Consider the following 19,824-nt stretch of genomic DNA (forward strand, 5'->3'; position numbering starts at 1 on the left):
CCGTCAGTTGCAATCACAAAGTGACTACTTAATGCTGGGGACTGGGGCTGAAAATTTGACCTTAGTGGTCTCCAGAAACATCACTTAGTTGCCAGTCACTGGCTCATGGTACTTTTCTTTCTTTGCAAGCGTAAACATCTTGTAAGCAGAAACTACGTAGTATACTTTGTACTTTGGATGAGTTCACAGTAGTTCTTCATATCAAACATTTGTGTCTAGCCTCTCCGAGTGCCTAGTAATTGTAAATGCCAGGCCATTGCCTGCTCTGATGAGACTGTCATGCTAGGTTACACAAAGCATCTGTTTTTGGAACAAGACTGTTTCATGCAAACTCTAGAGATAATGGTCTGTTTTTGTATATATGCAACCACATGTTCACTGAAGCTGAATATTTCTATATGTGACCAATTTCTTAAGAGACACAGGACTCAAAAATTCTAACAAAGTACACTATAACAAGGTACTCCTATATGTTCCTCATATTCTCTCTGTAATACCAGAAGCTAGAGCAGTTAAATTGTTGCCTGAAACTAGTGCCTGTAGAGATTGTGCTTAATCCTGCAAGGGAGTTCTTTTCAAAATTTCATACATATGGATCTTCCCATCTGCTAGATGGTAACCTGCAATTTCTCATCAGCAAGTTATTCATCTCCTGTTGGCTACTGTGAATTTGACTAGACTAGGTGTGCCGGCACACATACCAACAATCCTCCTTCCTATGTAGCACAGCTGCTGTGGATTCTATTAAATCTGAGAGAAGTTGTAATATAAAAGACAAGGATAAGATTCCCATCATCAAATAAATAGGGACAATGTACCAATATGGTTAATAAACAGGCTTTGCACATATTCTTGTGAATATCAATAAGCAGATATAATGAAGTAAGAATAGTGAGCTCCATCAAATAAGAATTCCAAAAATGTAAACTTGTCAACTAGGTGATCTCATTGACCGTCCCAAATATAACTAGAAATGTTATAGCAATCTCTGGTGTACTCATTGCAGACAAAGGACCAAGGAAACACACTCAGATCCTCTGCACGAGCCAGAAGATTTCCATCACAAAAGAAAAGCTACAGATATTTCCAGAACACCCACCACATTGGGATTCTAATTGCTGGCACAACTTAGAAGAGTTGTTTTCCACAGCAATATCCAAAACTGTAAAATTAAATGAATAAAATTTAAATAATAATAAAAAATAGTGAAAACAAAGCTTTGTTCTCCAGCTGGTGCTGGAGGAAAGGCTGGCAGGAGATTGCTACTGTCTCTGTCCAACAAGCAGCACAGCAGATAAGGATAATGTTATATTTTCTATTAAGTAAAGCAAAAATGAATAAATTATCACTACCTTTCTTCTTTTACATGCAAGATCTGGTGGTAGTTGCACAGAACACAGCGTACTCTGCAGTTGCCAAAGAGCATACATAAATGTACGCAAGAAACAGATGAGATATACTATATACAGCTTTATTTTTTCCTGTTAAAAGATTTCTTCAGGAATTTAATAATCCCAAATTTTGATTTTATTGCAACTGGGCCTCAACTAAACTTTTGCTACTTCAAAAACAAAAACAAACGGCTGTACTTGGCTTACAACAGTCATAATTTTGCTTTCATTTTAACTCAGTCTTTATGGCTTCCAATGAACTTTTGCTGTTCTGAAAACACTGCATACTTTTTAACTGCAAATTCAAGATTATCTTGTACTGTACATTAATCTGTTAGTGCAATTTCAGTGGCTGTGCTAGCTGCTAGCTCTTTACATTTAATTTTCAGAGGGAGTCCTCAAGAGCCAGTTGTTAGACTGATCAACTCTGGGAGAAATCAACTATGCCAATGCTTACTGGTTTATATGGGTGGTTGACTTCATATGTGGCGTAGCTGAAGCATTGCTCATCACATCTCCATTGTTAAGAAAAAGAAGTGTGGCCTGCTGAGACTACAGCTCCCATCATACGATCTTGAGCTGAAAGCCCAGGCCTCCTTATTACAAATAATGACTATCATATGGTCCATTTTATGGAAACTTAGGTGTGGCCCTCAGTTTTAAAATCAAAGGCCTTATCCTGTCAGGCGCAAAATCCATCCTGAGAATTACTTGGCAGTTTGTGACTAAGCTGTCAATTTCAATTTATTTTCTTTTACAAAGCAATAAATCTGGAATATCAAACAGCTCCAAATTTAACTTTTAAATTTTAACTAGTACTCTGTGAATTAAAAGTGGCTGAAAAGGCCACAACTGCGTTGAAATGGGAGTCCCTGGGAATTCCATGGGAAGATGATAGTTTAAAACTGGTATTTTTCAGCCCTTCACTCTTCAACCCCATTTCCAAAGGTTATCTTAAATGTAAATGGGAGAGAACATGAAAAACATAATGGGCACAGGCCCAGAATATTGTGTGCATTTCAACATTGCCAATTGGTGCATGATGATGACATCACAAAAACCCAATTAGCCAATCAGAATGTGGTTTTGGGAAAGCTATGTCTCCAGCTATCTCTAATAACACTTAAATTACTATTGTAATAACATCTTGTTGAGTTTATCACTCACATATATAAACTACTCTCTCTCTCTCTCTGTGTTAAAAAAGATGTGCAGTTTAGCTAAAAAATTTACTGGATATCCAAGAAGTCGACAACTACATAAAGTCATGTGCTGTTTACGAACTGTTTATGAACACTGGTGGAGTATTTTCATTTTGTGGCATTACTAAGTTAAGGTATCTGTTAACTGGGAAATTTAATCACCAGAGTGCTTCCCTCTCTTCTGTATTAGCTGAAGACAGCCATGCTGTACATGGTACTCTGGACACTTGCAGGGGGGAGAGTTACAAAGGCACAACTAGGAATAAGGCAATCAACTCCTAGTGGACACCTAGCTGTCCTTTGTGCTTTCAATATTCTCTCCCACAGTCTGTTACTGCCTCTTACTGCTCACATTTGTTCACCCCAGGGACTCAGTCAAGTAAGCTTATTGTTATTTCTGTTTATAACCTATGATGGCCACATTATGGATCATCTTTGTCCTGTTTCCTGTAGCATAGGGACAGAAACACTAGGTACTTACTAACTAATCATATCTACTGGTAAAAGAATAGAGTTGCAGGTTATTTCACATACTCTTAGCCCTCTAAGTGTAACCACAGCTCCTCATCACCTGACTATTGCAAACTTTGAAAACTGAAGATTTGATCGTGGCAATCTGCTTGAGATTGGAGGAAATCTTTGCTTTGAGTCCATACAGGTATCTGGAAGGCTGAAATTAAAAAGCATAAAGAGGCTATTAATGTATCAAATGTAAATAGTCATTTTTCAGAGCTAATAAAGCCCAGGTATCCAACCTTTGCAAACTGAGGGCCACATTGGCAGCTTTCCAGCAGCCTGAGGCTTGTGCCTAATATATATGAATATAGACAATTTTAAAATCACAAATATTACACACAACCACAATATTTTGCATATACTTTTATCTTCCTTAAGAAAATATTTGCCCCTATGTTGTTTGCATTCTTTACACCAAAAGTCTGCAGCTTTGACTTCAGCTTGTAGCTACTGGAGAGGATGGACAATTCATATAATCTACTTCGGGGGGTTGTTTTTTCCTATATAAAAATTACAGTTTTGAAATTAACCTTTACAATTCTCATTTTCCAGATTTTCATCCAGGACATTTGTCTAAGTTTTATGGAATCGCTAGTGTGAAGCTAGAGCTAATCTTTATCCAGGTTAATCAGACTATCTGCTTGCTCCCTAACCAGTTCCCAGTGGGATACTGAACATGAGTTTTCTTTCTGAGCACGTGTAATGAACTCGCGTCCCTGTGGCTCCAGAAGAATCCAAGATAGCTATGGGAACACCTATTTCCAAGCAAGCATGTACTGATCATGGGTTCTTTTCAAACTATTTCAAGGATTCCACATTTGACAAACAATTTAATATTCATATCAAAAGTGACTGAGTTCCCATTTGGCCCCTAATTCAGAGAAAAAAACGGTTACCTATCTTTCATAACTGTTATTTTATGAGACATGTTGCTCATGTCCATTCCATTCTAGGTGTGCGTGCACCCACGTGCGCAGTCGTCAGAGATTTTTGCCTTTGCGGTATCTGCAGGACCAGCTGTGGCACCCCCTTGAGTGCCACACTCGTTTGTTGGTATATCAGGCGCTGGCCCTATACTCTCTCAGTTCCTTCTTGCCGGCAACTCAGACAGAGGGGCAGGAGGGCGGGTAATGGAATGGAGATGAGTAACATATCTCGAAGAACAACCGTTACAAAAGGTAGGTAACTGTTTTTTCTTCTTCGGGTGCTTGCTCATGTCGATTCCATTCTAGGTGACTCACAAGCAGTATCAATGGAGGTGGACTCAGAGTTCACGGACTTGCAGCTTGCAGCACTGCTCTGCCAAAGCCAGCGTCATCTCGAGCTTGTTGGGCAGTGCATAATGGGACAGACAACCAGGTAGCAGCCCTACAGATCTCTCGGATTGGTACCTGTGCCAGGAAGGCTGCTGACAACGCTTGTGCCCTAGCTGAGTGTGCTATCACAATCGCCGGCAGAGGCACCTTTGCCAGCTCATAGCAGTAGCAGATGCAGACCATGATCCAGGATGAAATCCTCTGAGCAGCCACTGGGTGACCTTTCATTCCGTCTGCTACCACAACAAAGAACTGCATTGACTTACGGAACAGCTTTGTTTTATCTATGTAGAAGGCCAGCACCCTCCTGACATCCAGGGTGTGTAACCTGCACTCCTCATCTGACACATGATGCTTTGGAAAGAAGATGAGTAAGTATGTGTCCTGGTCAGTATGAAACTGGGAAACGACCTTGGGCAGAAACAATGGGTGCGGTCGCAGCTGGACCTTATCCTTGTAGAAGACTGTATAGGGTGGCTCCGAAGTAAGCACCCTGATCTCGTACGCCCTACAGGTCAACATCATCACAACCAGGAACAAAACCTTCCAGGAGAGAAGCAGAAGATAGCAGGAAGCCAGAGGCTTAAAGGGAGGCCCAATGAGCCTCAACAGCACGAGATTCAGGTCCCGGGGGGCAGGACAGGATCCCAGACGTGTGGGTAGAGATGCTACAGACCTTTCAAAAACTGTGCCGTCATGTCATGAGCGAAGATAGACTTGCCTTGGAAAGGAGGATGGAAAGCCGAGATAGCGGCCAGGTGGACCTTGATTGATGACAGGGACAAAACTTGGAGTTTGAGGTGCCGCAGATAGTCCAGGATCTCCTGCAGCGGGGCCTGCTCAGCCCAAATATGCCGTTCCGAGGCCCAGCATGTGAACCTTTTCAATTTGGCCAGGTAAGACGCTCTGATGGTTTCCTGCTACCCAGCAAGACCTGCTGAACACGGGCCGAGCATGCCCATTCATCCACGCTTAGCCAGGCAGTAGCCAAGCCGTCAAGTGCAGCACTGCCAGGTTTGGGTGCAAAGGGCTGCTGGGGTTCTGGGACAGCAGATCTGGCCAGAGGGGCAGCTGCAGCGGGGCGGCTACCGAAAGGCTCAGCAAATTGCCAAACCAGTGCTGGCAAGGCCACGTGGGTTCTATTAGAATAATTCTCGCCCTGTCTTGCTTGATCTTCACAAGGACCCTGTGAATCAATGGCACTGGCAGGAAGGCATACATCAGCGCCCCCAATCAAGAAATGAGAAAGGCATCTAACAGGGAGCTCCTGTCCATCCTCTGGATTGAACAGAACACATTTTCTGTTCTGCCTAGGCGTGAATGGGTCCACCTGGGGAGTCCACCACTTCTGGAAGATGATGCTGACCACCTCTGGATGAAGTGATCACTCGTGGCGAGACGAGAAAGTCCTGCTGAGGTTATCCGTCAAGACGTTCCTGGTTCCAGGCAGGTGCACGGCTATCAGATGAATGGCATACCGCACACAAAAATCCTATAAGGTGGAGAGCTTCTTGACAAAGGGCCGAAGACCTGGCACCGCCCTGCCTGTTGATGTAATACATCATGGTGGTATTGTCTGTCCACTGCCCCCGGAGTGCCGGCAGCGCAGGCAGAGGCTCGGCTCTCTCAGCGCCGGGGAGGCGTTGATGCCATCAGAAGTTTGGGTCCCCTACTGCTTCTGGGAGTCGGTGGTGGATCCTTTAAGGGGCTATGGGCCCTGACCGGGGAGGCACATCCACGTGGCTCTGGAGTGGCCAGGCAGACCAAACTGGGTCCTTTGCCCAATGCCCCATGGCCTTTCTTGCCCCATGCCGGGGAACCATGCTTCTTCGTTTTCTTTCTGGGCACGGATGACAGGGAATGGTGCTGGGTGGAGCCCAGTGCGCTGTGCACCGAGGCTGAGGTACTAGGTGAGTCTTAGCAGGACAGCTTGGATGCCAGACGAAGGGCAGCCTCCGTGAGGAGAGCCCAGAAATGAATATCCTTTCTGAGTCCTGGATCGAAAATTTTTACAAATATAACACTTGCCCTTCATGTGCAAGTCCCCCAAGCACTCGAGGCAGCTGCTGTGGGGGTCACTTACAGGCAAAGGCCTGTTACAGTCCGCCCAGGGCTTAAACCCCGGAGACCGGGGTATGCTCCACCTGGGGCTCTAACTTCTAACCCCTAACTACACTTAGCAACTACTTAACACTAACTGTTATAAACAACTATTTACAAGGCCCTAAGTCAGAAGAGATGAAACCGCCAGCCCTTGCTATGCAAGGAAAGGCGCGCCGACTAACCCATGGGCAGTAAGAAGGAACTGAGAGGGCGTAGGGCCAGCGCCTGATATACCGACGCATGAGCCGTGGCACTCATGGGGGTGCCACAGCTGGCCCTATGGATACTGCTAAGGCAAAAATCTTCAGCGTCTGCGCCTATGGGCGCGCACACCTAGAATGGAATCGACATGAGCAAGCACTCGAAGAAGAACAAAGGGCTGCTTGTTCTTACATAGGATTAAGGGGTTAAGGATGGGAAAGATGTATTTACATTTAGTCTTTGAGACAAGGACTGTCTAGTACTCCGTGTTTGTACAGTGCCTGGCACAACAGGGCCCCGTTGTTGGTTGGCTCTTAGGCACTGCCATAACAAACATGATTATTACTAATAACAAAATCTCCCTGCAAGGGGAAGCTATTAGTCTCCAGAAAGGCGACATTTCAGATAGTAAACCAAGAAGACAACATTTGATCTTAGCCAAGAGGCCAAATTATGGGCTACAGAAAATAATTATTATTGAATAATGACAAAATAGAGGCATTGCTGTCGGGTTCTTCAATGCAGCTGTCACTTAGAATTTCTTTTCTTTCTTTCTCTTTAGTCATCATGGCTGTAAAACACCAACCCTCCTTTGGGAACCTGGGTAAAACGTCTGAAAATCCATTTACTCTTTGAAGCTTGTATTAGAATAGCTCTTAAACACAGTTAGAATTTACAAAGTTTATCAAAAACATATTTCTTTTTTCAAGCACTATTGGATGTTTCATACACTTTAGAATGAAGTACACCTCTACCCCGATATAATGCAACCCGATATAACACGAATTCAGATATAACGCGGTAAAGCAGTGCTCTGGGCGGGGGGGGGAGAGGGCTGTGCAATCCGGCGGATCAAAGCAAGTTCGATATAACGCGGTTTCACCTATAACGCGGTAAGATTTTTTGGCCCCTGAGGACAGCGTTATATCAGGGTACAGGTATATTTTAATTCTTAATAGATTTTCCTAACGCACTGATCAGAACAACTATACTTAATTCAAATCTCCATTGCTAGATCTTGAAATTGCATTAAGTAAAAAGACAATTTAGTTCTTTCAAAGACCTTTTGTTGTTGTTTTTTTAATGTACAATAAAATTTAGTTTTAATTTGTTTTGTATTAGCGTTTATTTTTTCTCTCAGATTTTGCTATAATATTTCTATTTTGATATGCTGTAGAGCTTAATTATATTAATAATAATATATATTCAAACTGTGAGGAAAAGTAATTCAAAGTGGTAAGGATGATGTCAGAGAATCTTGCATTTTAAACAATAATAAACCATACCAAAGTCAAAAGCTTGTATGAGCAACCTAGAAGCATGAGAGTTCTCACCCATTTCTGTGAAATTTAATTAGCATAAAGTGGCCTATTCCACACGCTCATATTAAGCACAAACATGTTCACAAAACATATTCAAAGTTCAGTTTTCAGCAACTACCCTAGATACCAAAATTGGTAGTTTTACTTTCTGGAGATTTAATCCATTCAAGTTATATACAACCAATTTCTGTTCACTGGTTGACTTAAATATGTGGTCTTAATGTGACTAATTCAATAAAACTACTTAGCTAAGTATACCAGAGCCAGACACACAGTCAGTTTAAGTTTGAGCTGCATTTTTTTGGCAAAGGAAACAATGCACAACATATTTTCCTATCCTACTGCTAGATAAATTTTACTTGTTTGCAAATGCATCATTACATTTTTCTCTGTGCTTCAGCTACCATCTGCCATTTATGCAACACAAGGGTAAACTGGATGACATAACTCCCAAAGGAACAGTGTGAGCACTGTCCGTTATATGTGCATTAATGAAGAGGAGAAAGTATAAAAATTTTCCAGAAACAAAGGCCAAGGAGAGAGCAATCAGACCAACAATTTATGGCAGGATTTCCACTTCCATTTCCACCATTATTTCAACAACTAATTGCAAAATACACATAGCACAAGACGTATCCCATTTTTCTAATGTTGCCTGTGAGGTACGGTACAATAAACCACTAAAGAGGAAACACAAAATCAAAACCTGATGTTCAACAAGACTCCCATGCAACATTTTCCATCCATTTCTTACCTGCTCCAAAAAGCAACTTCCAAGCAATGGCTCATTCTATCCTTGATTCTGGAAGTCCCTGCATAATGCACATGGTTGTTATGCTGCCGTGTAAATGTAACTGGATGCTAAGCATGGGCGTAAGGCTAAACACTAACCATAGTTAGATACGTTTCAAGCGTGCTCCACAGCCACTCAACTATGCAGGATAACAAAGCAGTGGGGTACAGGGACAGAGAATGGGTGTGTCTGAAGGGACATGAAGTGAAATCAATGTGAGTTAGGTCATTGATCTCAGCGGGGCCAGGATTTGATCCATGGTTTTAAGCACTGTCGTCTATCTTGGGTTGCATATATACTCTTACTGCTAGGTAGAAGTAACCTGGGGGTTGATCTCATTAATGCAGGGGTGGGTTCCCCTGTATTCTTTGTTCTGCTCATCACCTTGTGCCTGGATGCAGTGTTGCACACCAGCACTGTGCAGGATTAAGCTTTGAGATTCATTTTTATGTAAAATTACATTGCTATGAGAACATGAACAACTTTACAATAAGTCAAACTACCAAGCCACAAATCAACCAAAGAAGGAACTCCTCCTGCCATACAACATCCCGCACTGTGCTGGCACTCTCCCTCAGTCAAAACGCCAAGCAATAATTGAGCCTTTCAAGCATACCCTAAACTTCAAACTGACTCTGTTGGACCAAAAGTTGGAACAAACTCTAGGACTTCAGTTCCCTGAGATTCTTACCAACCCCCCTCAGATAGAGAGTCCCAGATAGATAGAATGTCCCAGTTGAACTCAACTGCCAGGATGGTGCATATGGAGTGAGGCTAATTTTAATGTGGTGAAGATTCAAACCATACCTGCCTTTTTAAGACCAAAACCAACTTTCTGAATTGCTTCTGGAAGTGCACTGGTAGCTATACATGCAAACATGCCTACTAGACTTGTTAATTACACATTTCATTCTTGCTAGAACCTTGTGTATTGCAATTCAAATTCTCACTACCCCATTTTGAACCTTGTTAATTAAAAAAAGGAAAGAGGGAAATTAGATTTCCTCTTGCTGGGGTTCTTAGCCCTGGGTGTGTCATGGAAACAGCTTATTTTATCTAATGGGTTGATACATATATCTAGAGCATTCTTTCAGATCATTCTTCTCTTGGTACTGGTGATTAATAACATTCTTTGAACACAGAAGCCGTAAGATGTGTTCGGATGCCATTACAGTGATGTTTCATAAAGAATGTTCTGTGAATAACAGAGATCAGAAAATACTTTTTAGGGAATGCTCTGCAGGATGATGGTGCTGGTGAGGAATCCACCCCAATGGAACAATCTGGGGCAAATCCCCAAGAAGAGAATCTTGCAGAGATTTCCTCTCCTTTAGTCCCCGCCCCAGGGGTTTCCAGCAGAGGAGAACTGGGGCACAGCATGGCAACTGAGTCCTATATTTTGAAGATATTACTTAGAATTAATTGTTTTGACTGACATAGTTGAGTTGGGCTAAATGAACAAAAGGTCAAATATCAGGTAATGCTCATAGTGGCATACAGAATAAAAGCAAAGTTTAATTTACATACTAATGTCTGACCTCAATACATTAATTTCTGTAATTCTGCAGCTCATGACAGATCTCTCTTTAGAAAGGATCAACAGTGGAGAAAATATTAACTAAATCTTAAAAAAAGAATTTCAATTTTAATAAAGCTTATGGAAATGACATCTAAGACTACTTATCTTTTATACATGATTACTAATTTATTAATGTATTTTTCCCTGTCTATGTTATATCCTCTTCATTCTTACTGGCCTTAATCTTTATGCAAATACAAGTTGCTGAGGGACAAACAAATTTGCAATTACTAATTAAAGGTTTCAAGATTCACAACATTGTGTATACCAGTATCTAAAATTTAGCTGTCAAGTTCAGAGTAAAATTAGGAAGGAGTTGCTATATTAATATATCCAAGAATGCTCACTTGGTGAATTTCACATTTGGGGCACTGCTAGAAGTTAAGATTAAGCAATTTTTGCATCAGCTGACTGTTACTTACCTAATAAAAGGAAATGCAGTGTTCTGGATTCTTAAGCTTTAATTATTCCCTCAGTTGAGCCTCTATTCTCAAAGCAATGGATATACTAATATAGCTCAAAAATGCTGGAGATTTTGCATGACAAATGTATGTACACTCTAACATATTGTTGTAGTATTTGAGCACCTCCCAAGAACTGAAAACAAACAATAGTATCTGTGTCTCCCATATCAGTAGCTAGGAATCTGTTACCAGACAGAGAAAGAGACAGTGAGTGTGAGTGTGAGTTTTTTGCATTTAGTCGCAGATGCAGTGAGATTTGGGGTCATTCTCATTTTTGGGGGGAGTAAGTTCCATAGTTTAGGTTGAGTTCATGTGAAAATTTTGTCTCCTTTACTCAAGACTCTTCCCCCATTTGTCCACATTTCATGGTACCAGCAGAAACAGCTCTTGAAGGAGGCCATGGTCACAGAGGCCACTCTTACTAAAGGAATATCGGGCTCATAGAAACCATCCTCAAACCACTCACCACACTAAGGGCCAGTTTCCTCCAGGACACAATTGACTTCCTCCAGAAACTGCACGTTAACAACCTTCCTCAAAACACCATATCTGCCACCCTGGATGTCACCTCCCTAGACATCAACATCCCTCACAACTATGGCAGTTCTGCCTGTCTCAAATATCTACAAGACAATGGACAATACTCAGATCTCCACCCCAAACACATCACCAAGCTCATCCATTTCATCCTCACCCATAACAACTTTACATTCAACAACAAACACTTTGAGCAAACCATGGGAACTGCTATGGGTACTAGGATGGCTTCCCAATATGCCAATCTCTTCATGGGCCACCTCGAGGAAACATTGCTAGACAAATGCAGCACAAAACCAAATGATATAACTGAGATACAATGATGGTGTTTTCATCCTCTGAACAGACAACCTAAACTGCCTCAGATTGCCATCACAACTCTAACCACCACCACCACCCATCCATTAATTCTCTCTAGAACACTCCCACACCAGCATCAACTTCCGGGACAATATAATCAGCTTCAACAGTAGAACACTACAGACAACTCTATAAAAGAAACCTAAGCATCACCATACTTATTTTCACAGATCTGGTAACCACCCCAAACACACCAAGAAATCTGTTATCTACAACCACACACTTATATACCACTGAATATGTTCCAAGGGGAAAGTCCAGGATATGCATCTTAACACACTTTAAACTGCCTTCACCAAACAAGGACACTCCACCAGAGAAGCAGATCGCATAATGGAATGGGCCACCCAACTATCCCAAGTGAATCTGCTTAAATACAGGAGAAAAAAAAAAAAGAAATCTCCAACCGCACACCTCTTGTTGCCATCTGTCATCCAGGGTACCATTAGACAATTACAACCCATACTCCATGGGGACCACACCCTGAAATAAATCTTTCCCAAACCCTCTCTTCTGGCCTCCAAACACACCCGCCCCAACCTCACCAAGCTCATCAGCATTAGCAAGTCCCCACAGACCGTGACATACCAGCTCAAAGCAGCACCATGCCCTGCCAGAACAACAGATAAAAAACCTGCAGACACATCTTCACTGCTACGATGATACACCCCACAACATACCTTTCCGGATCCATGGCTCCTATACATGCCTATCACAACACATGGTGTACATTATCCAATGTGCTAAATGCCCCAATAACAACTATGTGGGTGAAGCGAGACGATCAGAACACTCTCATATGAATTCACACAGGAAAATGATAAAAGATAAAAACACCATTTCACCTGTGGGTGAACACTTTCCACTAAACAATCACTCCATACCTGACCTCTCAGTCCTCATCCTCAAGAGAGACCTGCATAACACCTTCAAAAGACGAGTTTGGGAGCTTAAATTCATAACTTTGCTAGACACTAAAAATCTTGGACTCTAATTAAAACACTGGATTTATGACTCAATAGAACAATCCATAACCCACTAACCCTCTTTTGTCCTATGACAGCAGAGGTGTTACCTGCCCACTTCACATTTAATGGTCTCTTGCAACACGTGTTAACTCCTTAAGCTTACCAATCTGTTCCACCTTATACAGTATTTAGTTGTGACACTCTGAGTACCTTTCCCAGACCTGAAGAAGAGCTCTGTGTATGCTTGGAAGCTTGTCTCTCTAACCAACAAAAGTCCGTCCAATAAAAAATAGTACCTCACCCACCTTGTCTCTCTAATATCCTGGGACTAACATGGCTACAAAAACCCTGCAAATAACCAATGTTATTATGTTGGGAGTGACATTTGATGTTAAATGGAAGAGGATATTACTGTTAGTATGTATTATTTGTTAAGCACCTAGGAGAGCATACAAAAGACATGGTCCCTATCTCTAGGAGCCGAATTAAATCATACATTACAATCATGGCATTGTTGACACCCAACTAGCTCCAAATTAGAGCCAGCACTCTGAAGCAATTTTATAATAATAGAGCATTTTCCGAGATAACAGAATGTCATTAATTGGCTCTCCATTATTAATTTAAATCCAAGTCATTACATACATTTTCATATAGCATTTATCTTCTGCGTTTAAGACATTTTACATCAACCGAAAATCTTAATTTTTTTTCTCTGTGATATTTCACATAGTCTATGCACTGGCATGTCCACAAAGTATTTCAGCTGTATTCAGTCTATTAGTAAATGCATCTACTGCTGGTAATTGATAAAAATAAATAGCAAAGGTCTAAGAACAGAACATTACAGTCTCATCAAAATGACAAGTTCCCTGCCATGTTTACTGATTGGAGCATCTAGTTAAAATAATTATACCATTGTACACCACAGAGGACAGACTTAAGGTACAGGAGTATTTGTTCAATGAGAAAACAATTTCACTGGTAACATTTTATAAATGAACACTTTGTCAGTTTGTTTTGAAATCCAGATTATCTGTCAAAATTTAATTTATTCAGGATTTGCTGGTATATTTACATTTCTGTAAGTTTGGGGAAATGGCTTATTTGTTTGGAATCAGAAATTCTTCAGGCTATTTACAGCTTACATAGAAGATTGTCATTTATTTGCAGCATCCACCACTGTAGCATCTGGGTACCTTACATTAAGTACCATGGGGCAGACCTCAAAGACACACAGGGTTATGGTTCAGGGTCAAATTGGCCGCAATGTTTGTCAATAATGAATTGAATTGATTTGAACCTAATCTCAACCTGGAAATCTTTGCTAAATGTGATCCCAGGCCAACGCTCTGCACCAGAAACATACATGTGCTATACCCCTGAACCCTCAGGATGGCAGTAACCCACTCCTGGGCAGCCACATTTGGGTGAAAACATTAAAGGGAAATTTTTCCCTTCCTTATGCCTGTAGCAGTTGCTTTAAACCCAGGGAACTTCTTTGGGGAAAAACCTTCCAGGCTACGTGATGAGACACGAGGCATGAAGAGGATCTTCACAACGGTGTTCACCTCTGGGCATGCAATAAAGGCAACTAGGACATGGAAACAAACTTGGAGGTGGAAGGAATAGACAGGAAACGCCTGTTCCACTTGAGGGATTTTGCTATACATCCTGCATGCATATTTTATGTCTGTGCTAGTGCTGAAGGACAATGCAGCAGGCCACCACATATGTTAATGGTGAATCCTGCATAGGAGATGTTATGAAGCTTACTCATGCCTTTAGCGCCTCTAGATTGTATAACTGTAATGCACAGATTCATGGTTCACCAAGCAGAATGATTACTAAGCTTCAGCTTGTGCAATCTTCCACTGCTAGCCAATGCATCTTTTACAAATAGGCAGACAAATAGGCATCTTGGAATTAGTTACATCTATTTATAAGACACAGGGTTGGTTTAAATGTAATTCACGTTTATATAGCACCTTTAATCTGAGGGTCTGAGAGCACTTCATAAATATTAACTAAGCCAACACCACCCTTTTGAAGCAAGTAATGATTATCACCTTTATGGAGTACTAGGGAGGCTAATAGTTTGATTTTCAGAGATGCTGACCATTGATTCAGCTTCCATTGATATCAGGAAAAGTTATAAGGTGCTCAGCCCCTCTGAAAACCAGGCCCTTAGTAACTTGCCTTAGGTCACAGAGTGAGTCAATGGCAGAGCTATGAATGGAACCCAGTGTCATATTTTTAAATATAGTTCAGTTTTTTCCATTACCATTAACTTCAATGCACATCAGAGTCTTAATTGTACGAAGTTCCAACTGTTGAAACTAGGAATGCTGACAACTTTACAGAGTGTTTACAAATTATTTTTTCTACTTCAAAGTGGGTACAAAAAGTGAAATCACTCTTAATAGGTATTTAGCTTTTCAAATTAAAGAGCCAAATACAAACATTAGGACTTCAGTGGGACAGTGTGTAGGAGCCAAGTTTCACTCTAATGAATCAAGCAGAATAGGGTAAATTTAACAAAACTGAAAACAATTTTGAGCCAAATCAGCTGGGAAGAAGAATTTAATCCAAATAATGTGAATGATCATTGGGAATCATTTAAGAAGAGAGGCCCCAAAAGCCACTATCCCACAATCATGAAAGAAGACTGTACTGGTTAAAAAACTGACCTAATTTAGAAGGGAAATGAAAGCAGCCATTAAAAATTAATAAAATAATATATAAAAATGGAACAAAGGAGAAGTTGATAGCAATGAATATGTACAAGAAGCAAGGAACTGTAGAAAATTGATAAGGGAAGCAATGGAACAAGGAGAAATCTATGGCTAGCAAAATAAAGTACAAGAGAAAGTGTTTTTTTAAATATATTAGGAACAAAAAGAATTCTGAGAATGGTATTGGTCCATTACCAGATGGAAATGATAGAATTATCAATAATAATGCAGAAAAGTCAGAAGACGATATTTTTCTAAAAGATCTCCTCTAGGAATTATTTTGGGGAAGTTCTATGGGCCTGTGTCATACAGGAGGTCAGACTAGATTATCACAATGGTCCCTTCTGGCCTTGGAATGTATGACTATGGAGGTCTCAAGTGGTATTCCACAGGAATCTGTTTTAGCTCTGGTGTTATTTAATATCTTTATTAATGACCTGAAAGTAGGCATAGAGAGCATACTGATCAAATTTTCAGATGACACAAAGCTGGGGGAAAGACGGTGTTGCAAACACTTTGGAGGATAGAGCTAAAATTCAAAGGGATCTTGATAAATTGGAGAACTGGGGTATAGATAATAAAATGAAATTCTGCAAAGACAAAATGTAAGGTGCTACACTTAGGGAAGAAAAAACAAAAGCAAAAATACAGAATGGGGGATAACTGGCTTGGCAGCAGCACTGCTAAGAAGGATCTGGGAGTTGTGGTGGATCACAACCTGTTAACATGAGTCATCAATGCACTGCTATTGCAAAAAAGGCAAATGCAATTTTAGATTGCATCAACAGAGGCCAATGGGAGTGTGGACCCAGAGCTCGGGGCGTGGCAATGTGTGTAGCCCCGTGGCCCCTCCCGCCTAGGAGCCAGACCTGCTGGCCACTTCCAGAGCACAGCACAGTGCCAGGACAGGTAGGGACTAGCCTGCCTTAGCCTTGCAGCACCACCAACTGGACTTTTAATGGCCCGGTCAGCAGTGCTGATTGGAGCCGCCAAGGTCCCTTTTTGACCGGGTGTTCCGGTTGAAAACTGGCACCTGGTCACCCTAGCGAAGGCAGGATTTGACCCCAAGCTTCTACTCTACAGTATATATTACCATTCAGATGCTGGATAGAGTGTCTATTGATGTGAAAAAAACTCTGACTGCCAGATGCTGGGACTGGATTACAGGGATGGATCACTTGATGACTGCCCTATTCTGTTCATTCCCTTTGAAGAATCTGGCATTGGTCACTGTCGGAAGACAGGATAGTGGACTAGATGGACCATCGGTCTGACCCAATATGGCCATTCTTATGTAATCATTTCCAATATTCCACAACACAAATGAATAATAATCATGTACATTCCATAAAAGAACAATCTGACCCACAAACTGTAGGCATAAGCACCAGTGAAATACAGTCACTACAATGTGCAAGAGTAAGGAAAGAAAGTTTTGGCCAGGGACAATGGAGCAAATCTCTACTCTCCTGAGCAGGTAAGTTGCTTGGGATCTCTAATGTCTTACTGCGCAGACAGGACCTAATTTTTTTCAAGGTCTCGAAAGACCCACATACAGAAAAATGTTTAGATTCCAATCTATTTTGGATGCATGAAAGACTCAGTTGGCTCTCCTGAGATTTAAACCAGAAGTTTCAGACAGTTAAAGCATTTCAAGCCCAATGCTTAGAGCATTAAGACTTCCCCAGTGGCACAGGGGACGAGCCTGATTAGATTAGAGTATATCCAAACACTCTGAATGGTTCTGATTATTTAAGAAGTCCCAAGGGAACAACTGTGCATTGGGAAAAAATCAGTACGAGAGCACACCAAGCACAGTGATGAAAGACAGAAAGGTTAAAAGCACAGAGATCAGGGTTCTATTTCCAACTCAGCCACAGACGGGGAAACCTGAAGTCAGGCAGTCAGTCTGTATCACTCACTCATCAACCCCACATGATTTCTGAGAGTCTTAATCCATTAATGTATGAAAAGCATTTTGAGATGTTATGTGCTAAAGAAATACAAGATAGTATTGTTGTTACTAAATGACATTAATAATTTTTAATTTTCTTATTTAAAAGATAAATAATAATTAGATTTAAATATAAATGTATTATTCAAATTATTTAAAGAATAATTATAACAAAATTAATATTTAGCTAAAGGCTTATTACTTTAGATGTAACTGATTCTGCTGACAATACTGCCTAGAATATTTTTGGGTGCTGTAAAACCAAAGAAAATACTAACATAATATGGAACCTGAATGTATAACATGCACTGAAAGAGTCTATTGTACTCTAATAAGCATTCAACATAGAACAAAGATGATGAAATTTGGCCCCCAACACTTGCATATTTTCCCTAGAGGTAGATATTATTCATAGTAGATTTAGACCTGCTAAGTTAATACTGTTTCTAATAGTACTTCACTGAGCTCTTAATTATATGCACTATATGCACTTCTATGCTTTCCATCTTTATCTACTCATGCAACCTATTGTTTCTTCACAATACGTTTTGTTTCTGTATTAATTTGTACTTTAAAATCAGAAAACACAAGATATCCCAGAAGGAAATCAATTGTCTTATCAAGCTTTACAATTACAAAAATCTTAAATTAGCCCATCACATGGTTTACAGCACAATAGAGAACACAATATTTCTTCCCTATGAGGATTATTTGGAGAGCAATCATTTCCATGTTACAACAGAAAAGAAGCTTTATAATGCTCTTCAATGGAGTGGGAACAATGCTGAAATTGCATTTGATCAGTAGTAACCCTGTCACTGAAGAGGATTCACTCTATATACACAAAAAATGCTGCCAGTGATCACACTGCTGCAAGTCATGTGGCTTTACACTTTCTTTTTGTGGGGGTTAGGCAGGAAACAGTTTCATTGCTTCCCAATTTTTTCAGGGAATAGAGACCAATTATTACTGAAAAATAAGCCAATCAATCCTTTTGGTAAAGTAACACTAGCAGCCGAAGTTAAATAATATAGTACATGGCTGCCCCCAATACATTAATTTCTGTCACTCTGTCACTGTAAAAATTTACAGCAGATATAATCTCTTTGAAGGGGGATCAAGTTGTAGAAAATATGAGCCTAGTTTTAAATAGAATTTTAATTTTAATGAAAGCTTCAGGGAATGCTGTTTATGCTGCTTATCTTTCATACCTGGTGATTAAGTTAATTTATATTTAATGGAAGAGGATATTTCTAATCCCCAAACAGGCTCAACATCTGTCTGTGACTATGTTTTTGGAAGCCTTAAGCTGCTTGTGATGGATGTAATAAAACCAGAATACTGCAGAACTGACACCTGAAGGATATTTGAAAGAGGGAAAATGTTATTTTTCTGTTCAGTGCTTGTGCTTAAGTCAAACCAAAATCCCAAGCACTTAATTTTGCTGTCCCTTAAAATCCTGATTTGCAGTCCTTTTACATTATTATGTGAATATGAATGGAAAAAGGAAAGTAAACAGTTCCCAGATATGGTTATGGTCTAATATTCATATTCATTATGTGTGGGATCTAAGAATGACTAGCTTTTTGATGGCCTGGAGCTGATGAGAGTAATAAAGTTTTCTGAAGTTGGAGAAATGATCTCTTAATTCCATCTCCAATTCATTTCTCATTTCACATGCATTAAAGGCCAAAGGCTAGCAAAATAAACACTTGCATTTACCACTCAGTTATGACAGAGAGTATAAGTCTCTTGCTAGAACAACAGTACTATATGGCTTTCAAATTTTATCCCAAGAATTCATATAATATTTCTGAAAACTAAAGGAAACCAGAAAATTATGTTAAGAAAAGTGTTCTTTCCAGCTATCATGGACATGCTTAATGATTTAAAGTGAATCCCTTCTTCAGAGTGGAAAAACCCATCAGAGATGATTACTGAAGTAGTTATTCAGTATCCTCGTATACCAAAAAGAGAATTCCAAATGTTCAAAGCAATGCAGGAGTTTTGGCAGAGAGACTTACAGATCCAGTGGAACTCAAGTAGCAAAAAACACTGCATCCTGCTTTCAGAATGGAGAGTTCAGAGACTCAAGTGGGATGTATTTCTAGCAAGGAGAGGATAATGACCAAAATACTGTCCAAAGAAATCTGTTAGAATGACAAGCATTTTCTTGACTGCGAACAATGTTCATGTGTCAAAGGAGTGCAGAAACATTTACCGTCCAAATACCAAATAAAGTGTCTTGGGGTAATGTCTACAGTTTGGAGCTATCATTTCCTCAAGCCTATAAACATCTTATTACCTTAAAAATACACCAGAAAACACTGATTTGCGAGAAGGACCTTGATATTAAATTGGGAATCTAAGCAGTAGCTTGTTC

The 19,824-nt window shown here is 40.4% G+C and overlaps 1 protein-coding gene across 7 annotated transcripts in view; it reads right to left on the reverse strand.

The window, feature by feature from the left end:
* TTLL11 (tubulin tyrosine ligase like 11) overlaps positions 1-19,824 on the reverse strand; it is a 124,500-nt gene that overhangs the window by 45,494 nt on the left and 59,182 nt on the right. For 6 of the 7 annotated variants that reach the window (XM_034793341.1, XM_034793345.1, XM_034793344.1 and 3 more), the window contains one exon: positions 3,165-3,263. The exons of the other annotated variant lie outside the window; for it this stretch is intronic. In XM_034793341.1, coding sequence (XP_034649232.1) covers positions 3,165-3,263 — 99 coding nt within the window. The remainder of the gene's footprint in view (positions 1-3,164; positions 3,264-19,824) is intronic. 7 annotated transcript variants of the gene reach the window in all.

This window comes from Trachemys scripta, chromosome 17, assembly GCF_013100865.1.
Source record: "Trachemys scripta elegans isolate TJP31775 chromosome 17, CAS_Tse_1.0, whole genome shotgun sequence".
Classification (NCBI taxonomy): domain Eukaryota; kingdom Metazoa; phylum Chordata; order Testudines; family Emydidae; genus Trachemys; species Trachemys scripta.